The sequence below is a fragment of the Dermacentor variabilis genome, chromosome 10 (genome assembly GCF_050947875.1).
Source record: "Dermacentor variabilis isolate Ectoservices chromosome 10, ASM5094787v1, whole genome shotgun sequence".
NCBI lineage: Eukaryota > Metazoa > Arthropoda > Arachnida > Ixodida > Ixodidae > Dermacentor > Dermacentor variabilis.
In genome coordinates, this window is record NC_134577.1 from 106,501,001 (window position 1) to 106,520,251 (window position 19,251).

Sequence of the window (19,251 nt, forward strand, 5' to 3'; positions counted from 1 at the left end):
CAATACTTGCGTGCAATTTTTATAGCATGCACGTGACAGGCAATGTTGTGAATTTGAAGAAAATGCACAAACAGGATAAATATGGGCGCACTTTTTATTCTACAAAATAATAAATAAATTGGGAGCCATTGTATGGTAGTGCATTGAAGAGAAGCTTGTGACATCAAGACTGGCAGCTCGAGTTTTTGCTAAGCAACGCCTTTAATGCAAACACAACATATGTAAACACTATGGCAGCACGGAATTACAGGCTTGCAGTGAACATGACTTTAATCACAGCATTAAGATGGATTGAATGCAGATGAGAGAACGCACCACCATTTTTCTCACCAGTGTAGGAAGCGCCACACTAACTGTTAAAAGAAAGCCGCAGGCACTCAGCTATCGCAAGCCGCTCTACTTCGGTTATGTTGCCATGAAGTGAAGGTTAGATACATGCATTGACTGTATCTTCGCATCATTGGAGGCAGCACACCAGGTGTCAAAATACGGACTGAGCTGGTTACAGGCAAGCGTATGTGCGCGTGCTTCAATGCGTTGGTATGGTTGGGCCGTACTATTGGACGATTACTTTTGAGGCTACTACGAGTTTCGTAGCACCGTACGGCTTTACGGGTGACAGCGATTCTGACACTATGATAACACATCGAGATTAGCGCTGTGTCAAGAAAGCGGACGATTGTAGACGCCGATGTGTCTAGCTCTAATCAAGCGACATTTTGTGAAAGATAAAGCGTCCCGGAGAGTGGCGATCCTGGAATACGACACAGCCAACACAGGTTTTTCGGCCTCTGTTGGATAAGCCCCTCATTCTTTAACAAATCCAATATTTAGGGTTTTAGGAAGTCCCTGCTGAGTCCGCATTAGCAGTGTTTTACTGCAAATCCTTTGAAGGCTGAGCAATGCATAATGCCATTTCTATCTATAACAACATGTTTGTGGGATTTCAGCCGCCTCCTTGCGCAATACTTTTCCAGTTTCTCACACTTTCCTTATCTCTCTCGCATCCCGCTGGAAAGCGCAAGAGGGGTCTTACTGTACATTATAAGAAGCTTGAATTATAGAGAGGCTGATATAACGCAAGACTTCATTTCACTGGATACTATTCTTTTCTCATGTCCCACATTCATGCATAACTCTTCTCGATGATAACATAGGCGTGACATGTGGTGAAATAATGTAATAAAAGAATTAGAATTGTTGTATTATTCTAGTCAAATATTCTTCTCCAGACCCTGTGCTCTACTCTGTCTGATCTTTTCGGTAGCACTGTCGATGGCGCGTGCCGTCTTCTCCCAGCGAACCACATACTTGAGGAACTCGTGCGCGCAGCTGGTATAGTTACGCTTGCTGAGTCGATCCTTGAAAACGTCGATGAAGGTGTCCCCAAGGCTTTCACCAAGCTGGTACTGAAACGAAGAACAAGTGCAGCGAAGCTTTCCTAAAAGGAAGTGTTATTTGGAGCTAAATTTCGTTTGCTACATCATAAAAATACAAAAAGCACCGTCTTGCTGTAACATGCACTGTAACGTGCTGCTGACCGACATCTTGGCGAATACACTCAGGGTAAGTTTGGATACTCTCTTCAATACAGCTGATTTTCCCCTTTTCTAACGGCGGCAATAATATCAAAAGAGGGCAGATGATAAGATGGCTCAACTGTATGCTTAGTTACATAAACCTGGCATCTCTAGTCAATAAAGCCATCCAACAGACCGAGAGACAAGGCAAGCAAGCAGTACTTATCTGAAAAGCCGACATGGGCGGTGACCGCGGTGGAAGAAGGACGCCTCTTACATCCTAATTCCAGTCTTTCAAGCCCGATTCAACACGGACTGTGCTGCGCGGTATCAAGGTTTCGTGCATGCACTGACGTCACGAACTATATTATTTTTGCTTGCTCTGGTCGCGCTCATGACAGAAGGGTGCCCCCTTACATATTTATTCCACTCTTTGCAGGTTGGTAAACAACTTCATTTCTGTAATAGCTATCTTGCCCCGTGTTTTTTTCCACCACCACCTGCGTTGCCATTCCGTTGCTCGGTATGCGATACTTTTGGCGTCAAGTGCTTTGGCGTTTGGTGCTGTTTTCACTGTGTGTACACCTAGTGGGGCCATGAAGAGTCATTGCCCTTCCTGCAAATGACTCCTTCCCCGCTGATGGACGATTCATAAAATACTCCGAATGTAAGTACGGCTACGATCTCTGTGATTGTTCGGGCGGCAATGAAGCAACATGTAAAAGCTAAGGCGAGAGCGGTTGCAAGGAGTGGCGATTTTTGCCAGGCCGAGCGCAAAAGTTAACGCACAAGAGGCCAGGCGTTGGATCCCAACCTGTTGGTCCTTTTCCAAGAAATGACTGTCAAACTCGACAAGCTTGTTAGCTGGCCGCAAAAGTTATAATCAAAAACTTCCTTTGAGGTAATGCGTTAGAAATGCGACAAAATAGTGAGTCGTCAAGATGCCTAGGAAAAGGAAGCAACCAGCTTCAAGAAAAATATGTCTTAACTGGAGAACGATGCAACCCCAAGTAATATTCAGCAACTCAGAACCTCGGTGAACCACCACCTTGAATGTCATAGCAGTAAGTTGAAGGACATTCAGCAACATAGAGCCTCAGTAAGCCACCTTGAATGGCCCAGCAGGAAGTTCAATGTTGAAGTGCATGGAATACAGGTAATGAATAATGGTAACCTCCTAACAAATCTAAACGAAGTATCAAAATTGGTGAGCTTTTCAGAGCTGACCGCGAGTGACGTCGAGGCGGTAAATCGGTTGTCTTCGAGACAAGGCAGAGTTTCCGGACTCATCGTGCATTTTCCGCCGCTGTCACTGCGAGACAGTTGGATTGAAATGCGCGGTTTTCCGAAACATGAGCTCAAATATTTCAATCTGTAAAATCATGACAGCACAGAACCAACAGGTGCTGCGCTGCGGAAGAGAATGGCCGAGTTTAAACCATTATCGCTTCGCGTGGCATGCAAACAGGGAAATTCTTGTTCGAAACAAAGAGAATGAATCTGTGGTTGTCCTTTCATGCACAGCTGATCTCGACTAACTGTGCAGCAGCTGAAGTATGTATCTAACCTATCTCTTCGTCTGTTTTCTTTTTCATGGACCAAGTAAATTTAGCTGACTTAGACACAATAATCCGAAGGCAGGGAATTGCTGTAGTTGTATACATTTCACCTTATATCTCGCAGAAACGAGCGAGACAAACTTCGTTGTTCTTTTTTGGCGGAATTGAGTGCCAATGTAGTGCTCTCATGTTTTCGGAAACTTGGCTTGCTTGGGAAAATGTGTATAATTTCCCTGGCTAGGAATATTATTACATGAACCGCCGTTATGAACGTGCCGGAGGTGTCGCAACGCTTGTTTCAAATTTATTTAATTCTGAGCTTCCCTCTGAATCCTGTGGCAAAATCAACACTACGAAACTGTCGTTATTAAGTGCAACAATATGATTCTCTGTTTGCTACCAGCAGCAATAAGGAAAACCTTTGCTGCTTTTATCGTATTTAGATTCGCTGTTAAAATTAGTCAATATGAACAATTGTCAATTATTTCTTGGAGGCGGAAAATATAAATATTTTCACGTGGTAGTTACGTTGAAGAAAGCAGCAAAACTGTGAATGGCGAAACTAGCGTTTTATTTGGTGCATTTGTGCCCTCAAAAACAGGCAAAACTCAACGCTCAAAGACAGCGGCGAGCACTGCCAGTGATCTATAAAAATCTGACCTATCAATCAAGCGCGTTGGCTTTTGCACATCACTAGCCCATTTTATGTCCATGCAGGACGAACGCCTCTCTCTGCCATCTCCAAATACCCCTGTGCTGCTCCAGCCGATTCTAACTAGCGCCTGCGAATTTCTCACTTTGATCACGCTACTTAGTTTTCTGCCGTCCTCGACTGTGCTTCCTTTCTCCTGGCACCCATTCTGTAACCCTAATGGCCCACTGCTTACCTAACCTATGCCAAGATGACCTGCCCAGCTCCATATTTTTCTCTTAACCTCAATTACAATACAGGCCATCCCCGTTCGCTATCCCATCCACAATTCTCTCTTGCTGCACGTTAACGTTACGCCTTCCATTCTTCGTTCCATCGCTCTTTAGGTGTTCGTTAACTTGTTTTCTAGCTTCCTTGTAAGCCTCAGAGTTTCTGTTCCATAAGTTAGCACCGGTGAAATGCATTGATTGTACAGCTTTTTTTTAATGATAATAGTAAGCTTCCAATTAGGATTTGAGAATGTGTTCCGAATGCGCTCGTACCCATTTTTATTCTTCTGTACATTTTCTTCTCATGATCAAGCTCCCCTGTGAGTAATTGACCGAGGTAAACGTACTCGTTCACAGACTGTACAGGCTCACTGACGTTGCTGAACTATTGTTCCCTTTCTCGGCTATTGATCATTATCTTTGTCTTCGGCGTATTAATCTTAAACCCCACTCTTGTACTCTTTGTAAAGGTCCTCAATCATTTGTTTTAACATGTCCCCAGCGTTCCTGAACAGTGCACTGTCATCTGGAAATTGAAGTTTGCTGAGATATTCGCCGTTGATCCTCACTCCCAAGCCTTTTCAGTTTAATAGCTTGAATAGTTATTTCAAGCACGCAGTGAATAACGTTAGAAACATTGTGTCTCCACGTCTGAGCCCTTTTTATAGGTGTCTTCCTACTTGTGGAGAATGAAGTTAGCTGTGGAATCTCTGTAGATATTTTCCAAGATATTTACGTAACTGTCCTGTGCTCCTTGATTTCGTAATGCCTCTATGACTGCTGGTATCACTGCTGAATCAAACGCCTTTTCGTAATTTATGAAGGGCATACAGAGAGGCTGATTGTACTCTGCGAATTTGTCGATTAACTCACTGATGACATGAATTTGATCCATTGTAGAGTATCCCTTCCATAAACCAGCCAGTTGACTTTGTTGGCTGAAGTCCGGTGTTGCCATTTATTTATTTATTTATTTATTTATTTATTTATTTATTTACAGTACCCTGAGAGTAAGTATACATTATAGAGGGGAGAGGCAACATAAAGGAGGTACAAATGATGTATAGAAAAGCACAGTATGGGTAACAATGATACATTATGCTCGCTCACTGATTTACACATCATAGACAAAAAAAATAATAGTGGCAGTTCACCATAGAAATCTCTTGATACACTTTTCAAGAAAACAATTCGGGAATGATAGCTCAATACATACATAGTTAGGTTGCAAATATAGTATTTATACAATGAAAAGACACGTGATATATTGAACGCAAGCTTCATTATTTAAACGTAGTTAACTAAAGTGTTTCTAAATTGAACAGGATTACTTATGCTAACAATGGATGCTAGCAGACCCTTACATTCGTTGCATGTTTTGGGTAAAAATGATTGCGAATGTGTTAGTGTGTTAGACCGGGGCACATGTACCTAATGCGTATGATCTCCACGTGAGGAGATGAATGGTGCCCTTATTTCATTGGAGATTATCTTTCTGAATATTTTATTTAATACTAGACGTATGCTGTTGGGCCTATAATTTTTCAAGTCTTTAACGTCTGCCGTTATGTGGAAAAGTATAATGTTGGCATTCTTCCAGTTCTCTGGCACCCTTGAAGTAGATAGACAGTTCGTATAAAGGGCCGCCAGTTTTTCTAGCATTAAGCATCATCCATCTATGATTACGTCGACTGCTATTCCATCTACTCCTGCCAATTTTCCCCGCATTATGTCATGCAAGGCCCTTATAACTTCCTCAATAGCTATAGAAGGAGTCTCTGGGACCCGTTCATTATCATTTCGAATGGAGGAATCGTGGCTGCTCTGAGCACTGTAAAGGTCAGTATAGAATTTTTCTGCAGCTTTTACTATCTCTTCGAGATTGTTGTTCATATTACCCTGCTTATCCTTCAGTGCATACACGTTGGTTTGTCCTACGCCAGGTTTCCTTCTCGCTGATTTCAAGCTGCGTCCATTTTTTACTGTTTCCTTTGTCTTTGTCACGTTATAATTCCTAATAACCCTTGTTTTGCTTTTGTTCATCAGTTTTTACAGCTTCGCGAAATCTATCCGATCTCTTGAGTTGGGCATTTTCGTTATTTGTCTTTTCTTTTTTATGTCCTTTGATATTTGTGAGAGCTCACCTAATAGTTGTCTTGGCTCCTTACACCATTGTCTTCATGATGATCATCATGAGCCGGTTCTGTGTCTACTCCAATTACCCTTGTCCTGCGCCAACCAATTCCAACTAGCACCCAATTCCCTAATTTCGTCGCACCACCTAGATTTCGCCCGTCCTCTACCGCTCCTCTCTTCTATTGGTACCCATTCTGTCACCCTAATGGTCCAACGGTTATCTAATCTGCGCATTAGATCACCTGCCCAGGGCCATTTTTTTCTCTTACTCTCTATTAAATATCGTCTATACCCGTTTCTCTCTGGTATAAACCGCTCTCTTTCTGTCTATTAAAGTTATGCGTAGCATTGTTCGTTCCATCGCTGTTTGCGCTGTCCTGAACTTGTTCTCAAGCTTCTTTGGCAGCCGCCAAGTCTCGGCTCCGTATATGAGCACCGGTAAAATGCCCTGATTGTGCACTTTCCTTTTCAATGATAACGGTAAGCTCCTATTCAGGAGCTCACGATGTCTGCTGTATGCCAATCCAACCTATTTTTATTTTTTTTGTGAGTTTTCTTTCCATGGTCAGGGTTCCCTCTGATTAGTTGATCTATATAAGCGTACTCCTTCACAGACTCTAGAGGGTGACTTGCGATCTTGTATTCATGTTCCCTTGTCCGGTAATTTATCATTATCTTTGTCTTCTGCATGTTAATCTTCAGCCCCACTCTTACATTCTCCCTGTTAAGGTCCTCAATCCTTTGTTGTAACGCGTTCGCCGTGTTGCTGAATAGAGCAATGTCATCGGCAAACCGAAGGTGGCTGAGATATTCGCCGTCAATCCTTACTCCTTAACCGTCCCATTTTAATAGCTTGAATACTTCTTCCAAGCACGCACTGAATAGCATTGGAGAGATTGTGTCTTGTTGTCTGACCCCTTTTTTTATCGGTATCTTCCTACTTGTGTAGAATTAAGGTGGCTGCTGAATCTCTTTAGATATTCTCCAGGGTATTTACGTAAGCTTTCGGCACTCCTTGATTACGCAGTGCTTCTATGATTGCTGCTATCTGTACTGAATCAAATGCTTTATCGTAATATATGAAATCCCTATAGAGAGGCTTACTGTACTCTGCGGATTTCCCGATAGCCTGAATAATCACATGGATGTGATCCATTGTAGAGTATTCCTTCCTGAAGCAGCTTCTTCCCTTTGTTGACTACTCTCCAGTGTTGCCCTCATTATATCGGATATTATTTGGTAAATATGTTAGATTTTTCTGGGAGTAAGCTAATGGGTGTAGAAATGTTCAGTTATTTATCGTTGCTCTTTTGTGGATTAGTATAATATTTGCATTCTTCCAGTTTTCTGGGACCCTTCTAGTTTATAGACATTTCGCATAGAGAGCAGCCAGTTTTCCTAGCATTAGGTTTTTGCCATCTTTGCTTGAATCGACTGTTATTCCATCCTCTCCAGATTCCCCCCCCCCATTTCATGCCTTGCAAGGCCCTTCTGACTTCACCTTTCGTTATAGGAGGAGTTTCTGTATGCTATTCATTATTGTTTCGAATAGAGTACTCCTGAGTCCTCTCGGTAGGGTAAAGGTCAGTATAGGATTTTTCCGCTGCTTTTATTAAATCTTTGAGGTAGCTGATGATATTACCCTGTTTATATTTCAGTGCATGCGTCTTGCCTTGTCCTATGCCAAGTTTTTTTCTCACTGATTTCAGGCTGAGTCTATTTTTTATAATGATTCAGTCTTTCTGACGTTATAATTTCTAATATCACCTATTGTCGTTTTGTTGATCAGTTTTGACAGTTCTGCGAATTCTATCTTATCTCTTGAGTTGGACACGTTTATTCTTTGTCGTTTTTTATCACGACCTTCCGATTAAAAAAGAAAAGTGCGAGGATTTGCACTTCTGACTGTGGCAACCGAGCATCCAAGCTTGCTGAGTCAGAAAACCCTGCAGGTAGTGACGGCACTTTATATCGGCGAATTCCAGCCCAGAGGATTCTACAAGCCTGTCATATCAGTAGTGCCAGTGTGAGCCCATTTCGTAAATCTCAAATGCCTGAAGACACGCTTGAATCATCCGGAATAGATTTTGTTGATCGCGGTAGGTAGCCCAACATAGTATTTCTCAGCGGTTCAAACACCGTTGTTTCGGAATCTCCCGTGCACAAGCGGCCATGACCGCGGCTAAGTACACGATATATTTTCGTCGAAGTTGAACAGGACTTGAAACGTGTGTGAAAAGTATTTGCGCGCTTACCGGGAACCCACGAGCTGCGTATAAACGAAGATATATCCATCTTCTTCCTGTCGCGTCTGCTTGCCTCTGGCACCGGAGGAGTCCTTTCAGAACAAGTCGGAATTGCTAAGCCCTCGTCTTTTGCGCCCCCCCAAAGCCGATTCACCGGGTTTGAGATGCATGCGTGCATTGGAAGATACATGTACCGAAAAATATACTGCAACTTTCGCTCACGCGTGGTTCAGAACAATCTAGTTCGTAAGCGCGAGTAAAGCAGGCACCTTGGAAGTGGCCTTTCTATATGCTTGGACAACCCTTATACCATGCGTCCTTCAACCTACAGCAAACGCGCCTGCGATCAGTGGGACATAGTTTGTACACTGTGCGTAGGAAGACGTCCGCCTTAGCGTTGCAATACTTGTAATAGAGAAGTTGCAAATACACGCTCCTAGCTACGAAAGCACAAACGTAATCACGCGGAAATGAATATAAGTGCAAATTTCGAAGAAAAAAATTGCGCGTAAACTACGCCCGTTTTTGACCTGATGACAATCGTGTGTGAACTTTTCAACTGCCGTCGTTACGTTATTTTTCCTTATTCTTTGCGTGGTACTGCAAATCGTGTTAACACTTTTCTGTCTCCCTATAGCGTGGCAATTTTTGCATCACCTAAGCAAGCACGTTTCGGCAGCGTGCTTTGAAATTGACTGCGGGTGAATTCTTCTACCTTTATTATTTCATAAATAGAGCAGCCGTAACATCTCTTCGTGCATTTAGTTCACCGAATAGACTTGCGAGATAGGTGCAAGCAAACTCGTTGTATACATGAGCAATGCACGAGTCATCGAAGGCACTAGAGTAATCGGTGATGCCCGGATGTCTTGCAGAAATTTTTAGGCAAGTTTCATCACGCATGCATTTAGATTACGTAAGCTTTGGTCACAATACAACCATCGATAACGTTCGAGAAAAATCCGTTACACGCGGGCGCGTCCACGCTCTGGGATAACATTTGTTTGACGGTGAAATGTGCTCGCCCGAAAAGGATAAACAAGTAAATGCGTCTATGTCCCTGTCTATGTCCCCCTCTCAAAAAGCATTGTTTCGATACTACAAACATAACAGCAGAGCGAAAAATATAATGACACGTATTAAGGAAAAGTAAAAAAAAACAGCAAGAAACTAATTTCAATGTAAGCAATTGAAAGAAAGAAGCGAGAAGTTCAGCTATGCAAAACATGAGAGGTAGTTAGCTCTTGTTAAACGGCTTAATTCGTGCAGCATGGAGTGTTTCAGGTCGTGAGTGGCGCTGCTGTGAAAGCGAAATACCGTCGGCACGACCTCACAGTCCAGTGCGCTAATGCATCGGACGATTTTGTAGGGTCCGAAATAGCGGCGTAAAAGCTTCTCACTAGGTTCCTCTTGGCGTATCGGGGTCCAACCTGAAACGCCATCGCCGGGCTGATATTCCACGTAGCGTCGTCGAAGACTGTCATTCCGGCTGTTGGTTTTCTCATGTTTCTGGATGCGCATTCGGGCAAGCTGCCCGGCTTCTTCGGCACGCTGGAAATAGGCAGCGGCGTCTACATTTCCTTTGTCAGTGATGTGCGGCAGCATGGCGTCGAGAGTCGTCGTTAGGCTCCTTCCGTAAACGAATTTGAACGGCATCCTCTGTGTTGCATGTTTCACGGCCGTGTTGTAAGCAAATGAGAGAAAGGGGAGCACGGCCTCCCACGTCATGTATTCGACGTGGGCGTTCATCGCTAACATGTCGGTGAGAGCTTTGTTCAGTAGTTTCGTTAGGCATTCGCCTGCAGGTGACAGGCAGCTGTACTCCTGTGTCTTGTGGGGCTATACTGCAGGATCGCTTGAGTAAGCTCAGCGGTAAAAGGCGCTCCTCGGTCCATATGAGCACTTATGTCACACCATGTCGCAGCAGGATGTTCTCCACGAAAATTTGGCTACTTCCGCTGCACTACTTTTGACCAGGGCTTTCGTTTCGGTGTAGCGAGTAAAGTCTTCGGTGGTCATGACGATCCACTGGTATCCAGATGTTGAAGTCCATCCATCTTGATCTGTTGAGTCTGTCGGCGAAAAAGCTCGATCGACTGTAGTAATCCAGCCGGGCTTGTCGGTGGTGTCTTTCGTCGCTAGCAGTATCGAGATGACTTCACGTAACGGGCGACGTAGACGGTCAGGTGCGGCAAATAGTACTTCTGTTCTATTCTTGTGAGTGTAAGGGGAAATCCGAGGTGCCCGGATGTCTTACTACCGTGCAGGGTATGCAATATTTATGACTGGAGTGCTGCTGGCACAAATCAAAAGGTCTTTTGCGCGAGCTGGCTAAATGTCCTTCATCGGGACGTCGTTAGAGTAAGGAAGGCGATCCGCGCCTTAATACCATCGGGACAAACTCGGTCTTGCCTTGCAAGCACTCAGCAAGGCTTCTGAGCGCCAGGTAAGCTCGCTGCTGCTCGGCAAAGTCGTCCGCACATAGTGTACCTATAATGGCGTCTTCGTCTTAGTCACATCGGGGTGGCAGGCCGACGGGAGCGCGAGACAGGTAGTTCGCATAAGAGTGTTTTCGTGAGCATTCATAAATTACAGTGATATTATACCCGTGCAGTATGAGGCTCCATCGCGCCAGGCGTCCTGAAGGCTCCTTTAAACTCGCTAGCGAACACAACCCGTGATAGTCGCCGAGTTTGAACGGCCTGCATGATGATAAGGGTGGAATTTTGCTGTAGGCCAAATGATGGCGAGGCATTCCTTTTCAGTCGTAGAATAATAAATAGCCTTCCGGTTATTTATTAACATTCCGGACCGGCTAGCGTAAACTATAATCAATTCAAGTACGTCTTTGTTCTGCAATAAGACGGCACCGAGGCCCGGTATATTAGCGTCAGTGTGAATTTCTGTATGTGTGTGCTCGTTGAAGTGCGCAAGTACTGGTGTCGGCTGCACGTGAGGTTTGAGTTCTTGAAATGCGTCGGCCTGCGGCGTTTCCCACTTGAACTCGGAATCACATTTAGTTAGCTGCGTCCGCAGCTGGGCGATGCGTGAAAGTCATTGACGAAACGCCTGTAGCTGGCACACATGCCAAGGAATCTACGCAATTCCTTCCTGTCAATGGGTTGCTGGAACTTGGTGATGACAGGATGCTTCTGCACGCCACAGCGGACTCAAGATTTGCTGATTACGATACCCAAGAACAGAAGCTCGTCGTAAGCGAAGCCGCACTTTTCCCGCTTCAGAGTGAGCCCTGATAACATGATGGGCTCCAGTACTCTCGCAAGCCAGCTCAGGTGGTGGTCGAAATCACCAGCGAGGACGACGAAGCTATCCAAGTAAACAAGGCACTACTGCTACTTGAATTCTGCTAATGCCGCGTCCATCACGTGCTGGAATATTGCAGGCGCCGAGCACAGTCCAAAAGGCATGACCTTGAACTCGTAGAGGCTGTCTGGCGTGATGAATGCGATCTTTTCACGGTCTCTTTTGTCGGCGTTTATTTGCGAGTAGCCAGTCTTGAGAACCATCATTGAGAAGTATTTAGCGTTGGAGAGCTGATGCAATGTCATCTATACGTGTTAGGGAGTATACGTCCTTCTTCGTGATCTTGTTCAGTCGACGATAATCGACGCAGAAAGGTATGGTGTTGTCCGTTTCCTTCACCAAGACTTCAGGTGATGCCCACGGGCATTTGGACAACTGGATGATGTCTTGGCGCAGCATATCGTCGACTTATCGCCTTATAGCTTCGTGTTCTCGCGTCAACACTTGGTAAGGGCTATTGCAGAGTGGGCGAGCACACTGTTCGGTTATGATGCGATGCTTTGTAACTGGTGTTCACTGAACCTTCGAAGATGTTGAAAAGCTGAATTTGTATCGTCGGAGAAGACATTCGATCTGTTCTTGCTTACTCATGAGGAGGCTTGGATTTATTTCGAAGACTGGCTCGGGAACTAAGGCCTTCGGGGTAGATGCGGCAGAACCTGAGAGGACAAACGCTTTGCAGTATTCTCCAGTTTTCTCGATATGTGTAATCGTCATGTCCTTGTTGATGTGCTTGAACTCCTGGCTTTGTCAGGATCACTTGAGGATTCCCTCCATGAGGTCCAGCGGTCCCTCTTGCGACGCAAATTTCACGGTCAAGCCGGAGGCCTTGGTCGCCATCCATGACGCCTTCTACATTTGCGGGTGTTTCTATGTCGACGGAAATGACAACAGCGGAGCGAGGCGGGATGACGACTCGGCTCTCAAGTACACATAAGGTATGGCGATAGCGAGCGCTCTCCGGCGGTGTCGCTTCATCTTCCGATAGCGTTATTCACTTTGACTTGAGGTTGATGGTTGCACCGTGTTGGTTCAGGAAGTCCATGCCGAGAATGACGTTTAGTCAACACTGTTGGAGGATAACGAAGGTGGCAGGGCAGGTCTGTTCATGAATGGTAATTCCCGCCAAGCAGATTCCAGTTGGCGTTGTTAGATGTCATCCGGCGGTCCGGATTTGGGACCCTTCCTACAAAGACTCAACTTTCTTCAACTTGGTGCGAAGGGTCCACTCATGAGGGAGCAGTCGGCTCCTGTGTCTACTAACGCGGTGAATACGAGTCCGTCAAGAAATATGTCGAGATCGGTGGCGCTTTGTTTTGCACTGTAGTTAGGACTTGTCATCGGATCACGGCTGCGCCGTGTTGACGTGTGGCTTGTATGTCGCGTCGTGAGGTCCATGGTCGTTTCATTGTTTGCGTCCGGACTTCGTCGGGATGGCGGTGCATCGTTGTTCTGTCGTCGAGATAGTATCTTCGTGGTCTTCGTCGGCGGCGGAGGATCTTTGTCTTTTCGACGAGCATCGGTTGCTGCTTTTAGTTTTCCAGATATGAGCTGAGGGACCGGCTCCCGGCTGGGCCAGTGTTTGGTCGAATAAGGAAAGGCAAGATGCAAAAGACCAGGACTGAAGAAGGACACAAACGACAGGACCAGCGGAGCAGTGTATGGTCGCCGCTGCGGCCACAGGTAGCAGCGCGGTGATGGAGAGCGGGACGGTCATCGAGGGCTTCACTGGGTGGCGGCGAGGTAGTGGCGATATTGAAAAGGCATTCACCTTGCTGCGAGTGCGCAGCATTTACGGCGAACCCTGATAATCCCATGTTGCAGTATGGGCATCGGTGGTGGACATGCCCCGCTTCCGCGCAATGATAGCAGTGCGGGTGGTGTTCAGGGGCGCGCCTAACGTCCGTATTCCCGGAGTAACTGTGGTGGGTGACAGACGAGCTTCCCCGCATTGGCGGCGGTGGACAACGGAATTGCAACGTTACCCTGCAGCGGTCGAGGAAGAGGACCTTAATGGCGGGCGGCTTAGGCCATGGCTTCTGGCTGGGGTTGAGGTGATGCCGGAATTACTGATACTTCTAGTGACAGCTGAAGCTCTTTAAATATGTCAGCGATCGAAGCGACCTGGGTCTAAGAACTTGGGCACATCTGCAGCTCTTCCCGTGCGACCACTATTATCATCTCGTGCAAGTCATCAGCGCCTAGGGATTCAGATTCGGCGCAGTTTGTTGTTGGCCCACGGTGGTTCTATTGTTTGGTGCGCATTTCAAGCGGCTGCTCGATCGTTGTGGCCTCCAAAACAAATTCAGCGACAGTCTTGGGCGAGTTGTGTATCAATCCAGCGAATAGTTGTTCTTTCACACCCCGCATCAAGAACCGAACTTTCTTCAGACGTGTCTGGGTCGGCGTGGTGGATGAGGCGAGTCATTTGCTCCGCAAAGATTGCGATGTTCTCGTTCGGCAGCTGTATGCGGGTTTCCAGTAGAGCTTGGGATTGCTTTTTGCGCAAGTTCCTCGTGAAGGTCCGCTGGAAGCCGTTGCGGAACAGGTTCCATGTAGACAGAGTCGATTCCCGGCACTCAAACCCCGTCCTGGCGGCGTCTTCTCAGCAAGAGCACGCATGCCGCAGCTTGTCGTTGGAGTTCCTGTTGAAAGCAGCGACCCTGCTTCTGCGGAAGGTCGGTGGCTCCTTGGACTGTTGCAGAACAAAGGGGGACGCTGCGGCTGCTATTGGGGTTCTTTTAGTCACAATCCTCTCAGTCGTCTCAGGTAGAAGTCCGTGCTCCGGGAGCAGCTGTTGTAGCCGGCGGCTTGCTCGATGGTCCGGGACGATGTTGGTGTTCTCTTTGCGGTCCGAGCTTGGATCATGGCTTGTCGAGGGCGTCGGTTACGTGAACGAAAGTACCTCCACCAGATGTCACTTGGGAGTGATGGTGAAGAAAGCATCAAAACTGTGAATGTAGAAACTAGCGTTTCATTGGGCGAACCTGTGCCCTGAAATACAGGCTACACTCAAAGCACAACGATAGTGGCGAACACCCTCGGGGATCGTCGAAAATTTGATTTGGCGGTAAAGCGCGTCGTCTTCTATACAAGAGTCATGGAAGGTTCCAGAGTAATTGGTGGTGCCAGCGTGTTGTCCAGAAAGTTCTACACAATTCGCATCCCACTTGCATTCAGATTACATAAGATTCGGTGAAAACAGAACCATCTATAACATCACAGAAATTTGCGATACGTGCGTATGCTTGCCAAAATGAGCGATAATATTGGTTCCACCCCGCTGCATACATAGCAGTCAATGGTGTGTAAGCTACGAAAAATGTTCGGAGAAGAAAAGTTATCACTTCGCTCGTTCCGCGTATGCTTCGGTGGATGTGCCACCCCGGTTTTGCTGTGCGCCAACAGCGTTCGCTCGCGCTAGCATGCGTGTGAGGCTGCTCGCGGTGGGTTGCGATAAAGAACCCAAAAAGAATTCTACAAATAACAAACTATTCATCATCATAAGCATCATAATTTATTATTCCCTTAAGGACCCCATGTGGGGTATAACATAAGGGGGGGGGGCAAAACAATAATACAAAAATCGAAGGAATGGTCACATACAAAGCAACAAAAAGCAATAACTGAAAAGACACTAAAAGCAGGGTTTTGCATAATTAGTTGCAAATATGGGTGGTTAGTAACTCTCCAAATTTCGAAGGGTTTCGCTCTACAACAACGGATTCCGGGAGCGAGTTCCATTGTTCTATTGAAACGGGCAGGAAGGATTTGTTGAAAGCGTTTGTAGAACCATGAAGGCGTTGGATACTTAAAGAATTGAATAGACGAAGTGATGAGCGCACTGGTGGAAATAAAAGCGAGGAACGAAGGTCAGAGAAATTATAGTACAATTTCTAGAATAGGCAGAGTTGCGAAATTATACGTCCTAATGCTACAAGGGGTAGACCAATAGATAACTTCAAGTTAGTGACGCTGATAGTGTTGTCTTAATTCGGTAAGAGAAAACGGGAGGCTCAATTTTGAGTAGCTTCTAAAGTGTCAATCAAGTACTTTTGATGCTGATTCCAAATTGTAGACGCATATTCTAATTTTGTATTTCTAATACAACGCTGAGCAGCTGTATACAACAATGTGTTTGTTTCAAAGAATTAAAACTTCTTTTATTCTATACTGACTTTATATAAATAATACTAATATAACATTACATTGAAGGTTAACATAACCGGTTCTGACATATGCCGGGCGCACAGAATTGGTCGTTTTGATTCAGCGAAAACTCGACCATTAATAACTAAATTTGAAACCTATAAAACCAGGGAGCTAGTCTCTTCAAAGCGGGGTTTGTTAAAAAACACTGACACAGCAATGCGTGAAGATTTCTGCCAAGCCACTCGTAACATAAGGAAAAAATTAATAGAATATGGCAAATCGAAAAACACGCTTTTCATACTAAGATATAAAAAACTAATTTTGGATGGGAAATGCTACGCATATGACGAAGCCAGTGAAAGTATTTATGAAATGCGCAGAACGCATACACCTGGTACAACTCTTCGTTCTGGCCGTAAGTTACAGCCAAGTTAGGGCCATCCGAGGGGAGGTGCCTTAAAAGATTGCGGGTGTTCAGTTCTTTTTACTAACATTCGTAGTTTTTTTCCTAAGAAAGACGAATTATGTGCTGTTATTAACGACTGTAATGCTGACATCATTGTACTCACAGAAACATGGTTAAATAGTAAAATAACAAACCCCGAACTGTTTCAGTGCGAGAACCAATACGTCGTTTACCGAAGTGACCGAACTGGTAGAATTGGTGGTGGCGTTCTGCTCGCCGTTAGAATGTATTGCAGCGGGGGGTGTTCGCCTAGCAGCACTAGCTCTAGGTTGCAGCGGTAGGCTTAAAACAGGTCGGTGCTATCTCGAAACGGGGAAGCAAGCACACCTTGTCGTCTTCTTCTCATCCACTAGCACCATGCCCGCTGCCCAGTGCCTTGAGTACAATCACTCCGCACCGAAAGAGGAGCCAACCTGGCGACCTAAGGGCACGAAAACACAGAAGGGTCATGGCACTGCTTGAGCCGGGAGACGTGCACAATTTCCTGGCCGCGACGACGCTGGTCGGAAGGCGCTTCCGTTGGCTCGATGAGGTAGTTGACCGCGGATGTTTTCTTCAGTACCCGATAAGGACCGGGGTACTTGGAGAGGAGCTTAGAGGAAAGGCCTGGAGGAGTAGAGGGCACCCACAACCAGACCAGCGAGCCAGGAGCAAAGCAAGTAGCCGCAGTAGATGAATCATGGCGATGCTTTTGGCGCCACTGGTCCTGGGATGTCAACGAACGACCGAGCTGGCGACATTCTTCGGCGTAAGCAGCCGCTCTAGAAACAGTCGTGCACTCCGAAGCATCTGGTCGGTAAGGCAGAATCGTGTCCATAGTGCATGAAGGTTCGTGTCCGTAAAGGAGAAAGAGAGGGGAGAACCCAGTGGGGCTTTGCGTGGCGGTATTGTAAGCGTAGGTGACGAAAGGCAGAATGCGATCCCAATTCGAGTGGTCAGATGAAGCATACATGGCCAACATGTCACCAAGGGTGCGGTTGAAACGCTCTGTCATCCCATTAGTTTGAGGATGATATGCCGTGGTGGTACGGTGAATGATGCGACACTCCTTTAGCAATGCTGCAATGACGTCGGAGAGAAAAACGCGACCGCGGTCGCTCAGTAATTCTCTAGGTGCTCCATGGCGTAAAATCAGGTTTCGAAGGATAAAACTGGCGACGTCTTTTGCTGTGGTAGATGCTAGGGCTGAAGTTTCGGCGTACCGCGTGAGGTGGTCGATAGCGACAATAACCCAGCGGTTGCCACTTGGAGTGTTGGGAAGCGGACCGTATAGGTCAATGCCGACGCGGTGGAACGCGCGCGCGGGGCATGGTAAAGGTTGCAAGGGACCGGTGGCATGTTGAGGTGGCGTCTTGCGTCGTTGGCATATGAGGCAGGACCGGACGTACTGGCGAACGAAGCGGTACATACCCCGCCAGTAGTACCGAAGCTGGATGCGAGAGTATGTCTTTAAGACACCAGCGTGGCCGCATTGGGGATCGTCGTGGAACGTGGCGCAGATGTCAGGGCGCAGGTGTCGGGGTATAACAAGCAACCACTTGCGACCGCTCGAATTGTAGTTGCGGCGGTACAGCAGGTTATCCCGAATGATGAAGTGCGCGGCTTGACGACGGAGCGTTCGAGAAATTGGCGCTGGCGACTGGCTAGACAGGAAGTCAATAAGCGAAGAGATCCATGGGTCCTTGCGCTGCTCTGATGGCATGTCGGTAATGTTGAGGGCGAAGGCTCCATGTGTGGAAATAGACGAGTGGACAGGACCGGAGGGCAGGGGTGACCGGGATAGAGCGTCTGCGTCTGAATGTTTTCGGCCGGAGCGATAAACAACGCGGATGTCGTACTCTTGCAGGCGCAATTCCCAACGGGCGAGCCGACCAGTTGGATCTTTTAATGAAGATAACCAGCATAGGGCATGATGGTCGGTCACGATGTCAAATGGACGCCCGTACACATAAGGACGAAATTTTCCGATTGCCCAAATGATGGCCAGACATTCCTTTTCAGTAACCGAGTAGTTCGCCTCGGCTGTGGTAAGGGTGCGGCTGGCATACGCGACGACGAACTCTTCGAAGCCATCCTTGCGTTGTGCAAGAACAGCGCCGAGCCCGACACCGCTAGCGTCCGTATGGATCTCAGTTGGTGCAGATGGATCGAAGTGTCGCAGTACTGGAGGAGAGGTGAGAACGCGTCGCAGTTCTTGGAATGCGTCGTCACATGCCGGGGACCAGGCTGATAGGTCAGAACTGCCGGTGAGAAGCTGCGTCAAGGGGGCGATGATAGAGGCGAAGTTACGGATGAAGCGCCGGAAATATGAGCACAAGCCGATGAAACTGCGAAGCTCTTACATGGAGGTTGGTTTGGGGAACTCGGTTACGGCGCTAAGTTTCGTGGGGTCCGGGAGGATACCGTCTTTGGAAACTACATGACCGAGAATAGTAAGTGTGCGAGCGCCGAAGTGGCATTTCTTCAGATTGAGTTGCAGTCCTGCAGTGGAGAGGCACGGAAGGACTTGCTCGAGGCGGCTGAGGTGCGTCGCAAAGTCGGTGGAAAAAACCACAATGTCATCGAAATAACAGAGGCACGTTTTCCACTTCAGCCCTCGAAGAATGCTATCCATCATTCGCTCGAAAGTGGCAGGCGCGTTGCTGAGGCCGAACGGCATGACGGTGAATTCATATAGCCCATCAGGAGTTACAAAGGCTGTCTTGTGGCGATCGGCCTCTGCCATGGGCACTTGCCAATACCCGGAGCGTAGATCCAGCGAGGAAAAGAATTCCGCTCCCTGCAGACTGTCCAAGGCATCGTCGATGCGTGGCAGAGGATAAACATCTTTGCGCGTTATTCGATTAAGGCGGCGATAGTCGACGCAGAACCGAATTGAGCCGTCTTTTTTTTTAACAAGGACAACCGGAGATGCCCAGGGACTGTTA

At 46.7% G+C, this 19,251-nt stretch overlaps 1 protein-coding gene across 1 annotated transcript in view; it reads right to left on the reverse strand.

Moving 5' to 3' along the window:
* Positions 1-1,214: 1,214 nt before the first annotated feature.
* LOC142559362 (glucoside xylosyltransferase 2-like) overlaps positions 1,215-19,251 on the reverse strand; it is a 56,839-nt gene continuing 38,802 nt past the window's right edge. The window contains exon 4 of the mRNA XM_075670972.1: positions 1,215-1,409. Within this exon, the coding sequence (XP_075527087.1) occupies positions 1,215-1,409 (195 nt within the window). The remainder of the gene's footprint in view (positions 1,410-19,251) is intronic.